This window comes from Pleurodeles waltl, chromosome 9 (genome assembly GCF_031143425.1).
Source record: "Pleurodeles waltl isolate 20211129_DDA chromosome 9, aPleWal1.hap1.20221129, whole genome shotgun sequence".
NCBI lineage: Eukaryota > Metazoa > Chordata > Amphibia > Caudata > Salamandridae > Pleurodeles > Pleurodeles waltl.
This window is the reverse complement of record NC_090448.1, coordinates 750,406,925-750,427,455: the sequence shown is the minus strand read 5'-3', so window position 1 is coordinate 750,427,455 and position 20,531 is coordinate 750,406,925. Positions and strand designations below refer to the sequence as shown.

Below are 20,531 nucleotides of genomic sequence, written 5' to 3'. Positions count from 1 at the left end.
TGAAGAGTCAGTGCTCCTAATCATTTCTCAATAGAGCAAGGATGTTTCTCCAAAAGAAAGCTGGCACTTAAATAGCCCTAGCAGTTTTCTTCTAGAGGTGTCCCTCTTCACACAAAGACCTCATCCCCACGTCACATTATCAACTAGTACATACTTGCACTATTCTTAACGTTTCTGTTACCGTGTGCATAATTGAAGCATAGTATAGGTGATGAAGTGGTGGTTAGGTGGGCATTATAAAAGGGGGCACAAGGATCAAGAACCCCAGAAGTCGGAGGCCGCTCTGTCAGAAAACTCCATGCAACCATGCCAATACTCCGTCTTATGCCACAGATCCTCGGGAATTACCTAGCCCAGGTCAATCCCATGGACGCAGCAACATCACGGATGTCTGTGGAGCAAGAGATCCTGCTTCCCAAGAGATGATTGCACAATGGAAGGCTGCCATGTGAAAGACCAGCTGTCTGCGAGAGGCAGGCAAACTTCGGAGGGCTCCTCACTGTGAGTGGTGGAGCCAGGGGAGCACCTCCATACATCTCTTTGCAGGCACCCTGGGTAGAAATGGTGGTCTGACCCACTGGAGATCGTGACCAGAGTCTTGAGGCCTGAACTCACCTTGAGGTGGCCATTATTGGCTGGGGTCCCTCTTTCTTGGCAGGACTGCAAGAGGGACAGCCAGACAACACCAGCTCGACATTGCGGACCTGCTTTAGTGACCACGGGCTGAAGGGGAGAGTTTGGCATGCTGAGCGCTTCATAATCTACTGGCCCACTGACTGCTGACATTACCCCATAGGCACGGTTGGCGCTTTGCTGCAGGCAGCAGGAAAACTAGTGACTTCTGCCATTGCACAGCTCGCTCACAGGATTGTCTCTATACACTCCAGGGACCTAGGTGAGGCACGAGCAGCTTTTGACACATCTAGGAGCATGAAAGACCCCTTCCGCATTCACAAAAGGAGGCAGCTATTGCGGATGGGGCACAACTCCTTGAGCTGATTGTAGTTTACTGGGAGGCTTGACTCTACAGACTTGAACAAGATTTCTACAAATTAATGTATCAGGGCGTGAGGCCCTCTTATTGCTGGGAAGGATGGAAACTCCATTTGAACAAAGACGGCAACTACCGAACTGCCTACTAAGGCACTGGCGCTGTGTAGGTGCTATTGAGATTCAGTACACCCTGTCATACCTGGTCAGCCTCTACTGTCAGACCCCTACTGCGCCGGGTTGCTCCCGGGCGAGCACCCTTGGTTGGCGGCACCCTCTACTCCTGGTAGAGGAGTGGGCCCTGGCTTTGCGTCCCAGCTTGGCTACCCCCTTGCTGAGGACCCTGAGAAATAGCATGGGCCCCTGCACTGCCCAGGATTGAAAGGAAGCATTGTGGGGCAGCAACTCTACGGAGGGGGAGGCAGTCCCATCTGTCTGAGACACCCTCTACCATGGACTCACACAGGGGACAGTAATATCCGTGAGATCACCAGAAGCGCTCAACACCTTTGACCCCAAGATACTAGACTCTAACACCAACATATCAACCTCCCACTAAGGCACCAGACAAAACCTCTGCCTCCACAGCCCAACAAAAGGTAGACAAATACACCAAACAAACAACGTTGTCATACAAGGCTGGTGCTGCAGAAGGGGAAGAGGTCAAGTCAGAAAGGCTGCAAACAGCCTATATCCTTCAAGGCATTCAGGACCTAAAGGAAACTATGGAAGGCAAAATGAGTGACATGAAAGTGGACTTATCCTTAACTCTGCAAGACTTGCGGAATATAGTGGAATAAGTTACAGAAGTGATTGAGTTTCTGAAACCAAAGACACAGCCAAGTCACTCGAATCCCGAATTGCATCTCTGTAAAGAATGCTTTGCCTACTGGGAGCCAGAGTGGATGACCCTGAGGGAAGGTCAAGACGTAACAACCTATGCATCGTGGGCATCCCAGAGGGAGCAGAGGGTATCACTCCACCCACATTAATCTCTGACTGGCTGAAGAGCTGGGTGCCTGCCACTGAGGTGTCACCCTGCTTCTTAATAGAAGGGGAGCACAGGGTCCTCATTATGAAGCCTCCTGCCCCAGCCTCATCCCGTCATTACCTGAGTTTTCAACTATGCTGACTGAGATGTCATCTCTGGGTGGCATGCGGGATTGGAGCTTTCACCTTCCAGAACTCCCCAGTGATGGTCTTTCAAGATTATACTATGAAAGTTCAGCAGCAAAGGAGGTCCTATCAAGAGGTAAAACAAAAACTGAGCATCCAATATATGCTCCTATTTCCTGCTTGACTAAAAGTCATCTTCCAAGACAAGACCCTATTCTTTGACTCGCCAGAAGTGGCCTGGGTTTGGGCGGAGGAGCGTCCTAATCTGAGAGGCCATGGCTCATTTTATGTGGTGGGAGGGGAGTGTAGCTGAGGGAGGGGAGGCTAACTAGGCTGTGGAGATGGAGGGCCTTCAGGACAGTGAACAGCCCCACAAAGCCGGGATCGATGACAGGAATTCAGGGCTCACTTGCTTGACACGGACGGATCCTCAGCAGGGAGGCTGGTTGTCACAAGAGAGACAGATCTCATGCATGATACTGAAGCAACCAACCCTCTGTTATCCTCTCAGGAGCCTCCGTTTTGACCTGTCCTATTGAGTACTGCAAAAAGTCCATCTATTTCTTAAGAAAGTGCGTGGTGGTGACTTGGGTTGGCTGATAATCCATGTCCGGTGATTTTTTAATGTATCACATTCTGTTTTCCAAGGTTGATGGGGAGGTGGGGTTGGGTCACACTGGGGATGGGGGTTTCATGGAAGGGGGGATGTACTTCTCAGGCTAGCCCAGCTGGCTACTGTTCCTAGTTACATCACAACAGGAACTTCTAGTTGGCAAAGTATGGAGTCGTTGGGGTAGCCTTTGTTATGACCTAGTTCCTGTCCACTCACTATCACTAAACTTGCTGTCACAAATTAAGCTTGCATGCAGATCACAGGCATTGTTGATGTTGCTGACACTCCCTTGGACAAATGGATGATACACCTCAAACCACCTTCATAGGGAGACTTAATGTTCTTTCATGGAACATTAACAGTCTTTTCGACAAAATTAAGCATGGGGCGGCACATTCAACCAACCCAAACATACTCCTGATGCAGGAGACACACTTAATGGGCAACTATTGTCCCTTCTGTGCATGCAGGGGGTTCTCAAGGGTGTTCCACTCTAGGTTTTATCGCAAATCAAGAGGAGTCACCATTCTAGTACGGAAACATGTCCTTTTAGTGGTAACCAGGATGTGGCATGACAAGTTGGTACACTAAAAAACAATCTGACCAACTCAAGCCTGTCCCACTCTAATCCAAAACAATCTGCCCCACTCCAATTCAAAACAATCTACCCCACTCCAGTCTGCCCATCTCCAGTCTGCCCCACTCCATCCTAATTCACCCTACTCCAATCCACCACAATCCACCCCACCCACACCAATCCAATCCACCGCAGTTCAATCCAGCCCCAATCCAATCCACCTCACCCCACTCCAGTCCAATCCACCTCATCCCACTCCAAACTACCCACCACCAGCCCAATCCACCTTATTCTATCCAACCCACCAGATTCCAATCCAACCCACCCAACTACAATCCACCCCATTCCAATCCAGCCTACCCCACTCCAATCCAGTCCTACCTAATCCACCCAGTGAAATACATTCCACCCCATTCCAGTCTAATCCACCTCACTCCAATCCAATCCTCCGCAACCCAATCCACCACACTCCAATCCAATACACCCACTCCATCCGATGCTACTACAGTTTACACCTTAATCCTCCCCACTCTAGTCAAATCCAGTCCACCTTAATCCACCCACTTTAGTACATTCTACCTACTCCAAACGATCTTAATCCACCCCACCCCAATCCAATCTACCCTACATCAATCTAATTCACCTTACCCCACACCAGTTCAATCCATCATAAACCAACCCACTCAAATTCAATCCACTCAACCTGTCTACTCCAGTCCAGTCCAATCCACCTCTATTCAATCCAATCCACCCCTCTCCAATACAACTCAAACCAAACTATATCACCCCATTTCAATTCACCCGACTCCAATCCAATCCATCCCATCCAGTCCATCCACTCCAATCATCCACACTCCACCCACTCTACCCCAATTGAATCCACTCTACTCTACCCCAATCCACCCCACTACCTCAATCTACTCCAACCCACACCGCCCTATTCCATCCCACTTCAATCCACTCTACGACACTCTCTTCCCCTGTACTCTACTCTCCTCTACTCAACTCTATGACACTCTACTCCCCATGCTCTACTCCAACAAATCCACTCTACAACACTCTACTCCCCCACTCCACTCTACGACACTCCACAGCACTAACTATTAGCCATGCTGAACAGCAGCCACACTGGTGTACAACATGGCAAAAATACATTGCCAAAGCCAATAGCTCTTTTATTGGAGAGACCTATTAGTTTTGCCATTTTTGCATTGTGATTACCTAGCCTTTAAGTCATTGTCAAGTGTGGAAGAAGGCTGAGGGACAGGTCCTCTCTTAGAATAGTGGGTACACATTTCTAAGACCACACAGTTATTCATTGGGGGTTTAGTATTTGACATCCATTGAAATTGCCACTTTAAGCTTGGTATAAGGTCTGTTCTAAACAGTAAGACTTTGTCCATTAAGAGACATCTCCATGCCTAATAAAATTGTTCATGGAAAAGAAGGAAAAAAGTATGGAAAATATGCCTAAATACATGGCTTTGATGGTGGTACAAAGTATTAAATATCAAATGAAATTTGTGTGGGATCAAGGAGTTATTTCTCTTGTCCTAAGTCTCGAGTTTCCACTCTGTGACCTATCTGGAAGGTTAGACAGTAGAGCGCAGGCACATATTGAATAGCATTGCCTTGTGGCTTCTTTCGCATACCCATAAAATCTCAACAAGAAATGTAAGAAATCTATACAAAACCTGTATAGACATATAACCTTGGGTAAAGACAGCTTAATAGAATTAGGGGTATGAACATAATTACTGATAGCTCATGGCTAAGAGTCATATGATCTATTTCCCCTTCAAAAGAACCCACAATCTTGTGGTCAAGCTCAGGCTCGACCTCAAGTGCCATGACCACATCAAACCCATCTCCATTTGATCCAAAATTTAAAAAATCGCCAATGAAGTAGGATACACAGAGCTCATGCTCCGATACCCTGTGGGCCTCATTAGCAAAGAATCAGCATACTGAATAAAGCAGAGGCCCCAAAAATTGGTCTTCTGTGCACCCCTCGCCTTGAAGCGTCAGCGACACCCCAGCTTCTCCCACGGCATGTCTCAGCACTGAACGAGCGGCGCCTGGCCTCCAACGTGGTGTGAGGAGAGGATCCGCATTGTCCTGGGACAATTTGGAACACTGGATACACCCAAGCGACTTCCTACCTCGCTTGAGGTCGCAGTGATCGGACTCCCTCCTGTTTGTCTGTCTTCCTTCCCACACGGATCCCTGATTGCTTGACCGACCGGCCACTGCGGGGCAGCCTCCACACACCCTCATCACGCCAGGGCGGCCCTGACATTCAACATATTCTTTGAGCTGTGCGGCTTGTTCGAAGCCTTAGCGGACAGTGCACATACTTGTGCTAAAATTTCTCTGCAGTCTCAAGGTATACCCAGGAACCATAGTGTCAAGCTCAGTGCTGTAGAATCTCTCCATAGCGTCTGGAGAGGGTGGCCCGTCAACAGGATCAGTGAATGAACGGACAGCCTCAATAAATAGCTGCACAAGAACTGATTATGCTGTGGTGTGGCAATTAGAATCAGGAAACAGTGATTTGCTTTCATCTTCCTTGGCACCCTTGGGATGAGGAGAAATGGCGACAAGGCATAAACAAACATGTTCGACCTTGTCATCGAAAAAGCACTGCCCTTGAACCCAAGTTCACTGAACCTGCTGGGTGGCACATGGGTCTATCACTGGCTGGCCCCACTTTCAAAATACATATTTTACTTTGCCTTGATGGAGTTCCTACTAATGGCAATTTGAAAGGGAGTACCTAAGTGCATCTGCCTGGTTGTTTTTGCGTCCAAAAAGATGTTCTACTGGAATATCTACTCCATTTCTGACAGTCAGTCCCATCACACCTGTGTCTCTTCCGATAATGAACAGGACCTTGTTCCTCCTTGTTTTGCGATGTTGTACATTTAGGTTGTGCCAGTCCATCGTGATCAACACTGCTTGTTTGTCTGGTGACCCACAGTTCCAGGATATTTACACAGAGCTCCTTCTCTGCCTCTGAGCAAAGGCCTCTTCTTGCAATTCTTGCTTAAGGACACCAGGTACTTTCACTGATACATCTTTCGTCATGATTATTCTGTTCACTGTGGGTTGAAATGGATGAACTCCTTTGAGAAATGAAGAGAATCAACACCACATCAAGGCTTGCTCAAGTCTTCTTTTGACCTCCACTCGATCCTCCGCTCAGACTGCCTCGTCGGGCGGATCTTCTGTTGCAGCAGCAGGGGACAGTTCTCCATCCAAACCTGTCCAATCTCTGCCTTCATGAGTGGAGATTGAGCGGCGCCAGTTGACGACTTTTGATCTTCCACCGGAAGTCTGTGATGTTATCTTGGCAGCCAGGCATCCCTCCACCAAAACAGTATATGCCTGTCGTTGGCATAAATTTGTGGCATATGCACCAACAAGTTTGTTGATCCCCTCTCTGCCCCTCTATCTGAGGTTCTTTTGTTCATTCTTTCTTTGGCCCAGCAGGGCTCTGCTTTGGGCACCCTTAAAGGGTATTTATCAGCCATTTCGGCCTTTCTTAGGTTACCTGATCAGCCCTCACTCTTTAAATCTCCTATTGTGAGTATATTTCTAAAATATCTCACCCATTCATTTCCTCCCACTCCATTTATCATGCCTCAGTGGGACCTCAAACTTGTCCTTACTTATTTAATGTGTGCTCCCTTTAAGCTGATGCACAATTGTCCTTTACGGCTCCTCACCTTCAAGACTGTCTTCCTTGTGGTCATCACTTCTGCTCGCAGGGTGAGTGAGCTTCAGGCCCTTTTGCGCAAACCTCCATTCTTGTCTGTACACCCTGACAAAGTGGTGTTGCGCACAAAGGCTTCCTACCTTTCCAAGGTGATTACGCCTTTTCATGTAGGCCAGTCCATCGCCCTGCCTACTTTTTACGCACCCCCACATCCTTCCCATGAGGAGGAGAGACTCCACCGCCTGGACCCAAAAAGAGCATTGGCGTTCTACCTTAATCGTACTATTGATTTCCCGGTGGACAATCAACTTTTTGTCGGGTATGTGGGTGCGAAGAAAGGGAAGGCGGTACAAAAACATTCCATCTCTCGATGGATACTTCTTTGCATCAAGATGTGCTACCCTTTGGCCAAGAAGCAACCCCATGAGGGCTTGCACGCTCATTCCACCAGAGTGACTGCTGCTTCCACTGCGTTCGGTCCTGCAGGACTTTCTAGTATGATCTTGGTTTGCAGCCCACCTACGAGGATGGCATTGCTTAGGTATCTATTTTAAGGTAAGGAATCTGCAACTAGAAGTCTCTATCAGATGTACAAGTTACTTACCTTTGGTAACGAAATATCTGGTAGAGACATATTCTAGTTGCAGATTCCTTACCGACCCACCCATCCTCCCCACTTGCGAATTGATTTCTAGGGACAGGGTTTCCCCTTTCAGGTCCTTAAAGCTCTGGCGCACCAATCTCAGTGATCTTAGCAGCTCTGCGCTTTGGCGTGGAAAGTCGTTAAAAGAAACTGATGACACTGTGCTGATGCAGCATCTATGTACTACTCCTGACGTCATCAAGGCGACTACGAGGCCAACAACGCCCACGGAGTCGACCAGCGTCCCCTACCGGCACGCAAGGGTATTCCTTGAAGAAAAATCTCCGGATTCAGTCTGACGCCTGGGGGAAATTCTAAGGTAAGGAATCTGCAAAAGAAGTCTCTATCAGATAGACAAAGTATGGTTCATGAGAACATAGTGCTTGTATTTTCCTCACCCGGCGAGCTGATGTAATCGCTATCAGGAAAGCTGTTTTCCACATAAGGTGTTGTAAGGAAGCTTTTTGGATGAGTTCAAAGGGATCCGACATAAGGCGAAAAAGCACAATAATGAGTTCCCAGGGAGGCAAGGGACACCTAATGGGAGGGAAAACCTTCTTCAACCCATTTAAGAAATCCTTTATGAAAGGGATTTGTAAAAAAGAGGCAGTAGGAGCAGCCAAATAAAGTTTATGGAAGAAAATTGCAAGCCAGATTTAGCCAAGTCGAGAAGGTACGGTAAAATCACATTCTCTTGGCAAGTAGTCAGGGACACCAGATGCAAAATCTCTTCCATTTGAAGGCGTCAGCAGATCGAGTCGAAGGCCGCTTAGCCTCCTTGAGGATCCCTATGCAGTCTTGTGGCAAGTTCAAATGTCCATACTGCACTAGCTCAGGAGCCATGCCGCCAAATTCAGAGGAGAGATTGGGGTGTACTACCAATCCTCTTTATTTTGTCAGTAGATCAGGCCTGCATAGCAGCTTGAGATGTGGACGCTGTGAACGGTGAAGAAGGTCTGGGAACCAATCTGGAGCAATTAGGATCATCTTGGCTTTGGAGTGGAACAGCTTGAGCAGGACTGGCGGGATCAGGGGAATCAATGGAAAAGCGTAGAGAAATTTGCCTAACCAGTCGATTGACAGGGCATTCCCCAGTGACTGTGGATGGTAATACCCCGAGGCGAAGCCGCTGCATTTTGTGTTTTACGCTGTGGAAAAAAGGTCGCTAGGAGCGCCCCACAAGTGGAAGATGCTTTGAACTACTTCTTCATGCAAGACCCACTCGTGAATTTCTCCGAGGGCTCTGCTGAGAGCGTCTGCTTGCACATTCTGTACGCCTGGGAGATGAGTTGCCGTTACCCTCAGGCTCCTGGCCAAAACCTGTTTCCAAATTGTCTGGGCCTCTAGTGACATGGCTATGGAACTGGTGCCCCCTTGCTTGTTCAGGTAGTACATGGTGGTTGTATTGTCTAGCTGAACAAGCAGGGTGTAGTTGGTGAATGATGGGTAAAAGGCCTTGAACACTAGGTGAACTGCGCTGAGCTCGAGGAGATTGATATGGTACGTCATCTCTCTTTGAGACCATGACTTAGAGTATTTTCTGGGTGCTGATGAGGTCAAATGGTAGTACTGCATACTGATAGTGGTCGTGCCCCACCAGAAATCTGAGAAATTTCTGATGGTTCTTGACAATGGGAATGTGGAAGTATGCATCATGAAGGTTGATGGAACAAAGCCAATCCCCCGGGTGAAGTTGGGGATAAATTTGATGTAAAGCTAACATCCGGAACTTCTCCTTCCGAATCCACTTGTTGGCGACTTTTAGATTGACTGAAGAGACAAAGTTCATCAACTGATGAGGAAAAAGTAAGAGGTAGCTTCTGATATGTGTACAAAGGTGCAGAAAGAAAGGGACTGGCTTCAGTGCGCTTGTGTGGCACCTAAACACAGCTCCAGCCATCAGAAGTATTAGAAGTATCCATCAGAAATAGCTAACAATTTGCTGAAAGCTGAAGACAAGGCTAGCTGAAGTCCAGAGGGACCAAGTAATAATCAATATAATGTCAACTACAGATTATAGCAGAGTTCCCCTTCACAGGAGACGTGCCATAGAAACCAGAGCTATAGAGTCCTCTAGAGGGAGTACATAGCTCTGCAATGAGGTGGATGTGCACTAATCAAACACTATTGTTGAGGTCAATGGCCATTTTAACACTGTTAACTGCTATATAAATTTACCGGGGATTCCTAGACTTGTGACATGGAGTGATTCAAGTATGTGAAAGATCCAATGCTGGAGAACTTCTCTTTCTATTGTCCAGGATGTGCTGTCTTACTCCTTCTGTTTGGTGTCTGTGTCTGTGCCTCTGTTCTTTGTCTTTTCCCATATCTTCGGGGTTTGCTACCTTTGTTCCCTATATCTGAACATCTATTATACTGTATTCAAAGCTAGGGCCATATCTCTTTCCCAAATCGTATGGTGCTTTCTATATGCTATATAGTACTCTTTACTTGTGACAAGTAAATCATTTCCCTTTCAAATCTCCCCATTTTAAGAGGCTTTAACAAATTTCCAGGGTCTCTCTCACAATGCATCATCTAGCTACTGAAGCATGGTCGCAGTATGGGAGTTTTGCTGAGGAAATGCCATGTTGCCATGAGCTGCCTTTTGGCGCTGTGGTAGTTGCAGGGAATTGACAGGCACAGGCTGAAGTGTCAATATACTATTATGTTGCTTCAGTTTGCTAAAGAAGGGACACAGGATGGTAGAGAGGGGTTAGAGGAAGGGAAGTATATGAACAGGGAAGACTACAAAGGGGGAAGAAGACGCATGAGAGCATGTCACATGGCATGCTGCTTAGTATCGGAAGCTGTTGAGGGGTTGTACCTTACATTTGAGTGGTAGGGAAGGAAGTGAGTATTATTTGGGTAAAGAAGTATAATAAACAAACATTTGTTTCCTCTTCCTTATCTGCCATAGTAAATTAAAATAAAATATGGGAGAAACTGGAGAAATCCACAATGAATCTATACTTGCAAGAACAATCAAGAAATAATAAGTGCCTTGCACAAGGAGACTACTTAAATAGATACTGTGGACTATGTCTGGAACTGGAAATAACAGCAAACGTCTTACTGTGTAATCAGTAGCAGGTTTTCTTAATTGAATGTCTGCAAGAGGGCTCTCTGTTGGCTAAACTCCTTTCTATCCTACTGATAAAAGACTGTGCACATGCCTACATTGAAATCGAAGGCACTGAAAGTTACATGTGGTTTGCCAGAGTGATCATCTTACAGCCATACACTTTTCAATATCTACATCTTCAAATTGGCTGCTCGTGTCCGATCTTATGGTTTCAACCTAGTTTTTTACACCAATGACACACAAATAATTGTATCAATTTCAGACAATCCGACTCTTACTCTCTCCGGGTTTGTCTTTGCCTGGGTGCATTTGCATGCCAAATGAATGACAAGTGCCTAAAACTACATAGTGACAAATCTGAAATTTTACTCGTTGGCAAGAGGGCAAAGGGCTGGACCTGGTGGCTGACTGGGCTATTCTCTCCACTCTTCTACCAGGTCAGGAGCTTGGGCCTACTTGTTGATTGTGAATTATCCCTAGCCAAATACACCAGTCAGGTCTCCGTCACAAATTTTACCCTTTTTCGGGTGCTCAGAAAAATCTTGCCTCTGCTCCCAGCATCCATACGAAAACCATAATCACCCCCTCATCACATCAACCTTTTGTTATGGTAATTCTATTTACCTGGGCCTCCTCTATCTCCAGATATATAGACTACAGATTGTCCAGAATTTAACAACTAGCCAGACCCATAGCCTTGCTCCCCTAGTATCTATCGCCCCTCTTCTCAGAGCCTCCACTTGCTGCCGGTCAAAAAGTGTTCCGAAAGTTAGCCCTTTGTTTTTGCCCATCAAGCTATTTCCAATATAGGCCCATTATATTTTAGGTACAAATTAAAATTACATCATCGTTCCTGCACATGGAGGTCCACTTCTTCTCTACTGGTAAGATCCACAGTTATCTAGAAGGCCAGACTGGGTGCCCGGGCTTTCTCCTTTTTGGCTTCCAAACTCTGGGACAACCTTTCTCTCTCCATCACAGATACTCCAGATCTTTGTCTCTTCATGAAGAATCTTAAGGCATGGCTTTTCAACTAATCCCTGCTACTCCTACTGACGGATCTCCCCTCCTAACCCTCTGCACCTCCTTCCTCGGAGTCTGGATGCCACTTGGGTCATTTGCACACTCTACCACTCATTACCATAACATATTATGCTAGCAGCAGAGAAGGTGGAGCTTGTAGATAAGATGTGAAAAGCGGCACCAAAAAAGTAGGGAGCAAATATAAAGACTGCAAGGGAAAAGGAAGATTCTTCATGCAAAAATGCACAATGTCTTGTTGTATAGGACAGATATGTGGGGCATTCAAAAACAATTGTTGTCGGTGGGGGCATTCTACAGGCAATTCTATGAAAAATGTATGAACGTGCAGCAAGTGGCTCAACCAGTTCGTATTAAGATGGACTGTAGAGTCATATCAGTAGAATTCCCATCCAGAAAAATTACCATTCATTACACATTGGTTTGTAGATGGCTGAATGTTAACAACCTAGTTCATGTCTTGTGCTATGAGCTTAAAATCACAAAAGCATTCAATGATTTAAAATAAAGTATTGCCTCCAAAAAGATATTTTCCTAGTAATATGAATGGCCAACACTTTTAAAATATAAATTTCTGCTGGAAGAGTGCTGTGCAAAACTTCAGGAACAAACTTGCAAGCAAACTTTATGAAGTGAAATACATTCTTTGGAATGAGGTGCTCAGAACCCCAATGAATAATACCACATATGTGTCCTTTATATGAAATCTGAAGAAAAAAGGCTCTTGCTTCCATAGCTATATATGAAATCCTCTAAATATGTGAAACTTAAAAACACTGGAGAAAAAATGAAGATGTGACATCAAAAGTGATGGCGCACAAATGATATTTTACACAGTCTTGTACTTATGAAGTGGCATGAAGAGTCTTGCACAAGACTCCTATAAATGTGACAGAAATGAGGGTGCATTCTATTGTCTACAACAACAAATACTGAATGAAATCTGAACAGCTACGGCTTAAAAGGAAACAAATGGACAATGGGTCACCGATTCAAAGATAAATCTGGTCTTGCTCATAAAGCAAGAGAGTATGGACGATGTGGCAAAATATCACATACCACTAGGACAATATTGAACAAGCCAATAGTGAGCCAACTGGAGGCAGCAAAAATGAACATGCAAACCAATGTAAACGGATGCCCTACAGCATCCTGATCTGATTGGTTACTGGCTATAGTTTATGTTCAACATTCGTCCTCCTTCCATCCATTTCTCTTCCCTTGCCTGTTTCAATAATTTTACTGCCTCACTGACTCCCTTTTCTATATATGAATATCAGTGCTGCTTTGAAATGTTTTTGCTTCATTGTGTTCATTTTTACATATGTGCGCCAAAGATGCTGAATGCAGAAGAACATTATGAAGTAGCTTTGAAACTACAATTTTCTAAACAATATAATTAGGATGTTTTGGATGAATTTGCAAGAAGAACTGTTGCAATTAGTCTACAAATTAGAGAGGCAGATTATACTGTTTATGTTATGTTACATTATGTTGTTATTTTGTTAGAAACACTTATAGAGCAGACCTACACCTAAGGGTTTTGCTGGCGCTGGGACAACCAGGAGGGAAAGGAGAGAGGGATTTAGCTAATAAAAAAGCTTGCTTAAAGAGCCAGGTCATCAAAAGCTTCTTGAACCTAAGGAAGTTAGATTCTGGACGGGCAGAGGAAGGGAGAGACTTCCATAAGAAGGTGTCCATGTCAGAGAAGCTCTTGATCCCTGCTTGCTGTCACTTGAACTGATAGATCCTCAACTGGGTAGCAATAGAGGATCTAAGAGCTTGAGTAGTACCATATCTCTTAATTCTGCTTGCTACAAAGGCTAGAGCCTTGTCAGGATTTGTAAATAATACAAGTCATGTTAACAAAGGTATTCTGTTTGACGGGAAGCCAGTGAAGTTCCATTAAGGCAGGAGAGATACCAGCATATCTGTGCACTTTACAGATCATCTTGCTGCTGTATTTTGAATTATTTGTAGTTCATGTAAAGAGGTTACAGGGAGACCCAAATACAGAGAGTTTGCATACTCCAGTCTGGATAGAATTACCACTGCAACAGCCACTTTCTCTGCACTGGGTGACAGAAGAGGAACCTTCCTAATGGATTTCAATAGGTCAAGGCACTTCATTATGACTGCCTTGTTTGGGGAATCATAGACAGCTGATTGTCTACCACCACGCCCAGGCTTTTGGCAAAGGCTGCTAAGACAGAAGAAGCACCGAGCACAGATGGACAGCAGGTGTTTGGCCGGAGATTTGTCCTGTAACTGGAATAACCAGCTCAGTCTTATCAGCGTTTGGACTCAGGGACTTAGTGCCCATCCATTTCCAATTTGACTGCAGGGTAGACTGAAATTGCTGATGGGATTGTGCATTACCTTCAAGTCGGAAGTTGGGCTGAGAGTCATCAGCATAGTTGGAGAATCTACAAACACTGCAAGTCAGGGCTGAGATCAATGAGAAGATGTAAATAATAAACAGCAATGGAGATAATGCTAAGCCCTATAGTACCCCACATATGACACGGGTCTAAGAAAAGGAAAGCAGGACTAAGTGCACTTCTAGTGGGTGGCTTCCTAGGAAGGAGGCTATCCAACTCAGAGCCTGACCTGATGGACCAGCTGCCCTAAGACCATTCAGTAGAGTTCGATAGATAGATCTATCTAGATTTTGGAGAACTAGTGTTGACACATCCCTAACCCAACTCTCATTGTAGCTCATCAAAGTTAGAAAGCATCACTGCTTCTGTAGTGTGGGCCGGGGCGGAAACAAGCCTGATATGGATGAAGAAATTTGGATGAATAAAGAAACCTGCTTAGCCACTGAGTTCTACAATTTTAGCTGCATATGGGAGAACTGAAAAGGGGCGATAATTTTTCAGCAGCTTAGGATCGTCGCTTGGCTTCCTCAGCAAAGGAAGTATCACTGTAGCTTTAAACATGTCAGTGACAATGCCGAGTGAGAGACTTCGTCAAGAGGTGTAACAGAGGGATAGCTGTTATGACAGAGCTCAGAGAGTGGCAGGGGGGCAGGGATCCAGCATTAAGAGAGAAATAAGTCTCATGCTGAAGCTGGGGAAACTGAACTAAGGAGTGAGAATTAATGGTGCCACAGTCCACATTCTCCCCTAGTTGTTGAGGCAGAGACGTGGTCGGAATTACATCCTTAAATGATTGATCACAGAGAATTTGGGAGGTTCCTCACTTGGGGTAAGTGATTTTGTTTAATATCTTAAAAGTTTCCTTTTGTTTATTTGCAACTAAATGAATGTGGTTAGAATAAAATGAGGATCTGGTAGTGAGGTGCAAACACTCACTAAAATGTTCTATTTCTAAATTGCTATACCTCTTATTTCACTGCCTTTCAAGTTGGCATATTCTGAGCTTTGTCACTTTAAATTCACTGTTGAACCACGGAGCGTGCTTAGAAGGAGGCCACATCATTCAACTAGGTTCTGGAACATGTACATCACTGGCGTTCTGCAGCCTGGTGAAAACCCCACCTAAGTCTGTTCAACAAAGGGGTGGGGACTGGGCAGGTTTTGCAGACGGTATTAGTTATTTCCTGGGGATTCACCCTGCTCCTGTAGTGGAAGATACTGGGGCATGCATTACTTAAAGCAGTGTCAATTCTTTAAAATGCTTCAAACTTAAGGAGGTGATGATCTGACCATATGCAAGGGAGAACCAAGACTTTCTTGATGGGTGTGCTGTGTGACCATACCAAATCTATAATAAGCCCCTTACAACGAGCGGCCAATTGCACCTATTGCGTGAAAAATAAAGAGGACATGAGGTCAGAGAACTCTTTGTTCTTGGATTTTGAGGAAGGGCTGTAGCAAAAGTTTAAATCCCTAACTACCGACAGATGGTTATATGACATACCAAAGCTGCATAGTAAGTTAAGAAGGAGTTAGTAAAATTGGGAATGCAGTGCAGTGGCCTTTATACGGCCATGCACACTAGACAGGAAGAGGAAAATTACATTTTTACGTTCATATTGTCAGCTTGCGGAATAGTGGTACAGAGCACAACAGATGAGTTAAGGGCGCAGTGGTCCCTTTGTGAACCTACTCTTGTGAGAGCCTCTATTGGTGTTAAAAATGATGTACTGAGAGGGTAATACCTTCAGAATATCAGGCATAGACATATTATCTAGCCAGGCTTCTGTAACATGGAGTATATCTAGTGAGTTCTCCTCCAGCAAGATGTAGATTTCAGGGCTACGCTTTTTTAATGACATGGCATTGAGGACAGTCATGTTTAGGGAATGATAGGAATTGCTAGGGTGGGCAAGCAGAGGAGGACAGCTGAACAGAGTAGGACTAGGTGATCTGGGAATAAGAGAACACTGTATGGGGGATGGTTTTAAGTAAGCCTGCTCGCCACAAGGTCTAAGCAACCTTTCAATCAAGAAGAGGACTGATTTGCTTTAAATTGAGAAGCTCCAAGTCCAAATAGTAAAGAAAACTGGCAGGGGTCCCTGGCCTTGGTCCCAGTCGGGCACGGGCAAGCATAGACGGGCTTTCCTATGGGGTGTATACTGCATGCGTCCGCTGCGTGCATGTGCTGCCCTGTATATTTACAGGGCTTCTATTTAGCAGCCCCAAAGGACTAGACTGCTAACTTTTAGGATGGCGGCAAAAAATGATCTAAAGAGAGCAAGGTAAAGCAGAAAAAACACACGTTTTATAACACAATGTAAAAAACATAAACAGGTGCAAAAATAGCAATGATTTAGTGCCTCAGAGCGCCATATAAACTTTGTCCCCAGTTATCAGCTCACACGTACCCTGCACATTTAAAGGGCTTCTAGTTAGCAGCCACAAAGAACTAGACATCTAACTATCAAGACAGAGGCCAAAGACAATCTAAACAGAGCAATGTAAAGCAAATAAAACAAACTTTTTATAAAACTTAAAGCATTCCAAGTACTAACTGAAATATTAAAAGCATTTGTTATTGTCTTGATTTCATGCCAGAGCTTTTACAAAAATGGAAAGTAGATCATCCCAAAAAGACTGCATCCTTTATCTTTTAAATGAGGTTCGCCGTTAAGAAGTTTGCCATTCTAGGCCACCTTCAGTTTACAAATCAGACACTATTTTGCCTTTATAATGCGTTCAGAGAGAGATATAATGACTTGCTATGTTTAAGTAAAGACTTTATAACATACACAAGAATAAGAATAAACTGACCTGTATATGATTAGACATCTGCTACATTTTACAGGCTTCTGGTAAATGCCATGGCATTAATAAACAACTTGAAAAAAGGTTTGGAAGCAAAACACCCACCTGTCCTCTGCGTCCGCTGCCTGTCCCCCGGGTGCTGACCTTCGCTTTGGATCTTCTGGTAAGATGTCCGTCTCCCTTGTGTCCATCTGGCACCCTGGGATATCTGCTTCTTGCTGACGTTCTACCTTTGCTGCATTGGTTCGAACTGTTGACATCACAGGCGGTGCAGAGGTCTTTGGCTCTACTGGAGTCTCTGAACGAGACTCCCGGGAACGGCGCTTCAAAACAGCAGGCTTGTTAAGCTTAACACCCTCAGAGGCAGGCAGTTCCTCCGTGCAACTTACTCTGTTTATTAAGGAGCTCCCACTAGTCAACTCATGCTGGGACTGTGGTTCAGGTGCTCCCTTGGCATTCGCAGGAGTCTCCGACGGGGGGCGTGAGGCGTGACGAACTTGAGGGGGTGGCTGAGATGGCAGGGCTGGCCTCTCCCGCACCTGCTGAGGATCGCTGCTTTCTGCTGATTTCAGGATCTGGGTGGTGCCACCTGAGACAGAGATAGGAAACTTAAGCTAGCCAAGGGTGCTGGATAGACAGGACAGGCTTGGGGCAAGAGTGATGAATGAGAAATGAAGGGGTATATCTATCAATGTGCAGCAGGGGACAATGAGGTGTGAAGTACCCAGAGCACCAGCTGTGTCAGGCAGAGACTTCAGCAGCCCCAAGTGACTGGCTCTTTTTAGGGAAAGCCTTCTAGCCAGTGTAGCTGTCTTCTTGCAAAGGACTTGTTGTTAGCTTACCATATCTTAAAGTGGATTAAAGATCTGATTTTCTGTTACCATTGGTTGGCAATATTGTCACTCTTTTGCTTGCTTTTTATTTAATAGCTTGCCTTGTCCATCCTGTGTTTGTCCCTCCCTTTACTTGTTTAATTCCATTACTCATTTCTATGGAACTACTTTTTTCTTTTTACTTAAGCACTCTAAAAGGGTCCATGTGTTTTCCAGCTGTCTCCGTCGTGTGCTTCCCTCACTCATCTGCCCTCAGGTTGCTCTCTCGCCTCTGTGCTCTGTTCTTCCCAACGTTGATCTCTCTCACCCTGGTGCTTGTCCCTCAAGCTCCACATTGCTCTCTCGACCCACTCTCCAAGATGCTTTCTGTTGCCTGTGTGCTTCTTCACCCCACCCTCCACGTTGCTTCCCCCACCTGCTCTTCTAAAAAAGAAAACACTTTTGTGCTGCTTTTTTAATTACCAATCAGTCTTGGATCGGTAAATACAGCAAACAGTGATAGTTTAATTTTGTAGGCGTGTGCTTCAGCCTCCAACATCTGTAATGCTTCCCCGCCTGCTTTTTGGGAAAAAATGCTTTTGTTCTACTTTTTTATTTTATTTATTATTTACCAATCCATTTTGAATCGGTAAATAAAAAGTAAAAAATGCGCCAGTTTAATTATGTAGGTGTGTGCACGTGTGCTGAAGAATTCATCGCCTTCAAAACAATGCAGCCGCAGCAGCTGTGCCATAGCTCCATTTTGGCTCTTTAGCCATGCTGCACAGTATCAGGGATGCTGTACTGCATTGTTAAAAAAACACTGACAAAGTCAATAGGTCCCAAAAGGTGAGTCCAACTGGCTTTGCTATTGTTTGTATTACTATGCAACCAGAGGAGAAGGCGCCTATCATCTTCAATGGAATTCGTGCAATTATAACTCGCTATGCCAGTGCACATTTGCACAACGTACAGTGCAGAAATCATTTCTGGCATGACTGGAGTGTCTTATGCAGGACCAAAAGTATGCCACAGAATAAGTGCGAGAGCTTGGATTAAAATCTTCTTCACGTGTTTTCTCAAGCACTTGCGCCACAGAAATGACAATGGTCCAATGATATCTCTAAGTGACTGTGAAGGCATGTGGTGTCTCACCTGTGCCCTGGGGAGTCCCACGGGTTGCCTTACTGGTCCCCGGCTGAGCAGGATCTTCCTCTTCCTCAGTCAGTGTGTTCAGTTCTCTGCTGGTGTCTGTGAAACCACAGAAAAGAACCACGGGGTGTCGAAAAGGTATATAGTTACTGATCTCACTAAGACACATGGAAGGCACAGAAATAATGGAGTTGAGGGCAAGGATTTGGAAAAAAGAAATAGAAGCAGGAGGATGGCAGTATGGGAAGGCAGAGAAGAATTGTGAGAGACAATAGGATCTAGAGGGAGAAGGCAAGGTATATTGTCACTCCCCTAATCGAAATATAGACTGGGTATATAGACAAAGGGGAGGGAGGGCTGGAGCAGCAAGGAAGGATGCAGAGAGGGTTCAGGGTTGCAGGGAGAGAAGTTATTCTGTATAATGCTTAAGTTCAAAGGGGAGACAGTGAAGATGAGTGTGAGCGCAAGAGACAAGGCAGTTGTAATAGGCAGCATAGAAGGCAACACAGTGTCAAGTAATCGTAGGGGAATGAGATATAATCGTAGGGGGTCCTTGGAACAATGCAGGGAGACAGCAAGTTTTAGAGTGATGCACTGAGGCAGATCACAGACATATAATTGGTATTACATACGGAAAAGTATAAGAAAGACATAACTATCAAAACACATGAATCCAAGTGACATAAAGATCAGAGAGACACAGGTGAATGAAATGCAAATACTAGGGTAATGGACAGAGATACAGAAATGAGAGAGCCAATGATACAAAAATCAGAGCTATGAAATCAGAAAGTTGATTGCAGTGCATTAGAGGTCACAGAGGCTGCCTACCTGTAAAGTATTCTGACAAGATGCTTTTTACAAAACCTAAGAAAGAAGAAGAGAAGGAAAAAAGAAAGGAAAGCAAGAGTAACAGAAAAGCACAGACACATTTATGTTGCGAAATATAACACAGTCAATGCTCCCAGGAAAATGGCACGAACTCGTTTAAATAAGGAAAGCTGCACCAGTCCAAAGGTGAATATGATACAAACCTAGTCTGAAAGAAAAAGATGGCGTGCAAGGGAAATAAAATACTTGTACACCCAGTCTAATGAAAAACACAATACAAGCTCGTGCGAAGGGAAATTATTACATTAACACTCCTAGTGAAAAATATCACACACATGCTCTAGGGCAGACATGTAATACCTTCCAGTAAGGAAATACCACACATCTGGTGCCAATGGGACATATTATAGGCACCCTGTCAACCTGGAAAGTAGTACCCACCTATCAAAGGGAACATAATACACATTTCCAACGTAGAAATACCAAGTTTGTGATCTAAAGGGAAACAATTGCACAATAAGCCCCAAGAGAAAAAGGTACACACATCTAAAGGGAAACATATCACAATTCCATCCAGAAGAAAATCATCAAACCTCAATAAGGAGACCAAATTAGAGACCGCAAAAGGAAATGTTTAAACTCCTATACAAAGGAAGCTATATAACGTGCTCCATTTAAAGGAAGCGCTGTATGCACCCTGCACCTAGAAGACAAATTACACAAACGATCCAAAGAGAGAATATTATACCCTCATCAAAAGA

At 44.9% G+C, this 20,531-nt stretch overlaps 1 protein-coding gene across 6 annotated transcripts in view; it reads right to left on the bottom strand.

Moving 5' to 3' along the window:
* EHBP1L1 (EH domain binding protein 1 like 1) overlaps positions 1–20,531 on the bottom strand; it is a 239,038-nt gene that overhangs the window by 69,694 nt on the left and 148,813 nt on the right. For 3 of the 6 annotated variants that reach the window (XM_069207889.1, XM_069207891.1, XM_069207893.1), the window contains exons 7-9: positions 19,771–19,806; positions 18,943–19,038; positions 17,081–17,564 (exon numbers count right to left, since the gene is read on the bottom strand). In XM_069207889.1, the coding sequence (XP_069063990.1) occupies positions 17,081–17,564; positions 18,943–19,038; positions 19,771–19,806 (616 nt within the window). The remainder of the gene's footprint in view (positions 1–17,080; positions 17,565–18,942; positions 19,039–19,770; positions 19,807–20,531) is intronic. The other 3 variants (XM_069207892.1, XM_069207894.1, XM_069207890.1) reach the window with 1 other exon arrangement.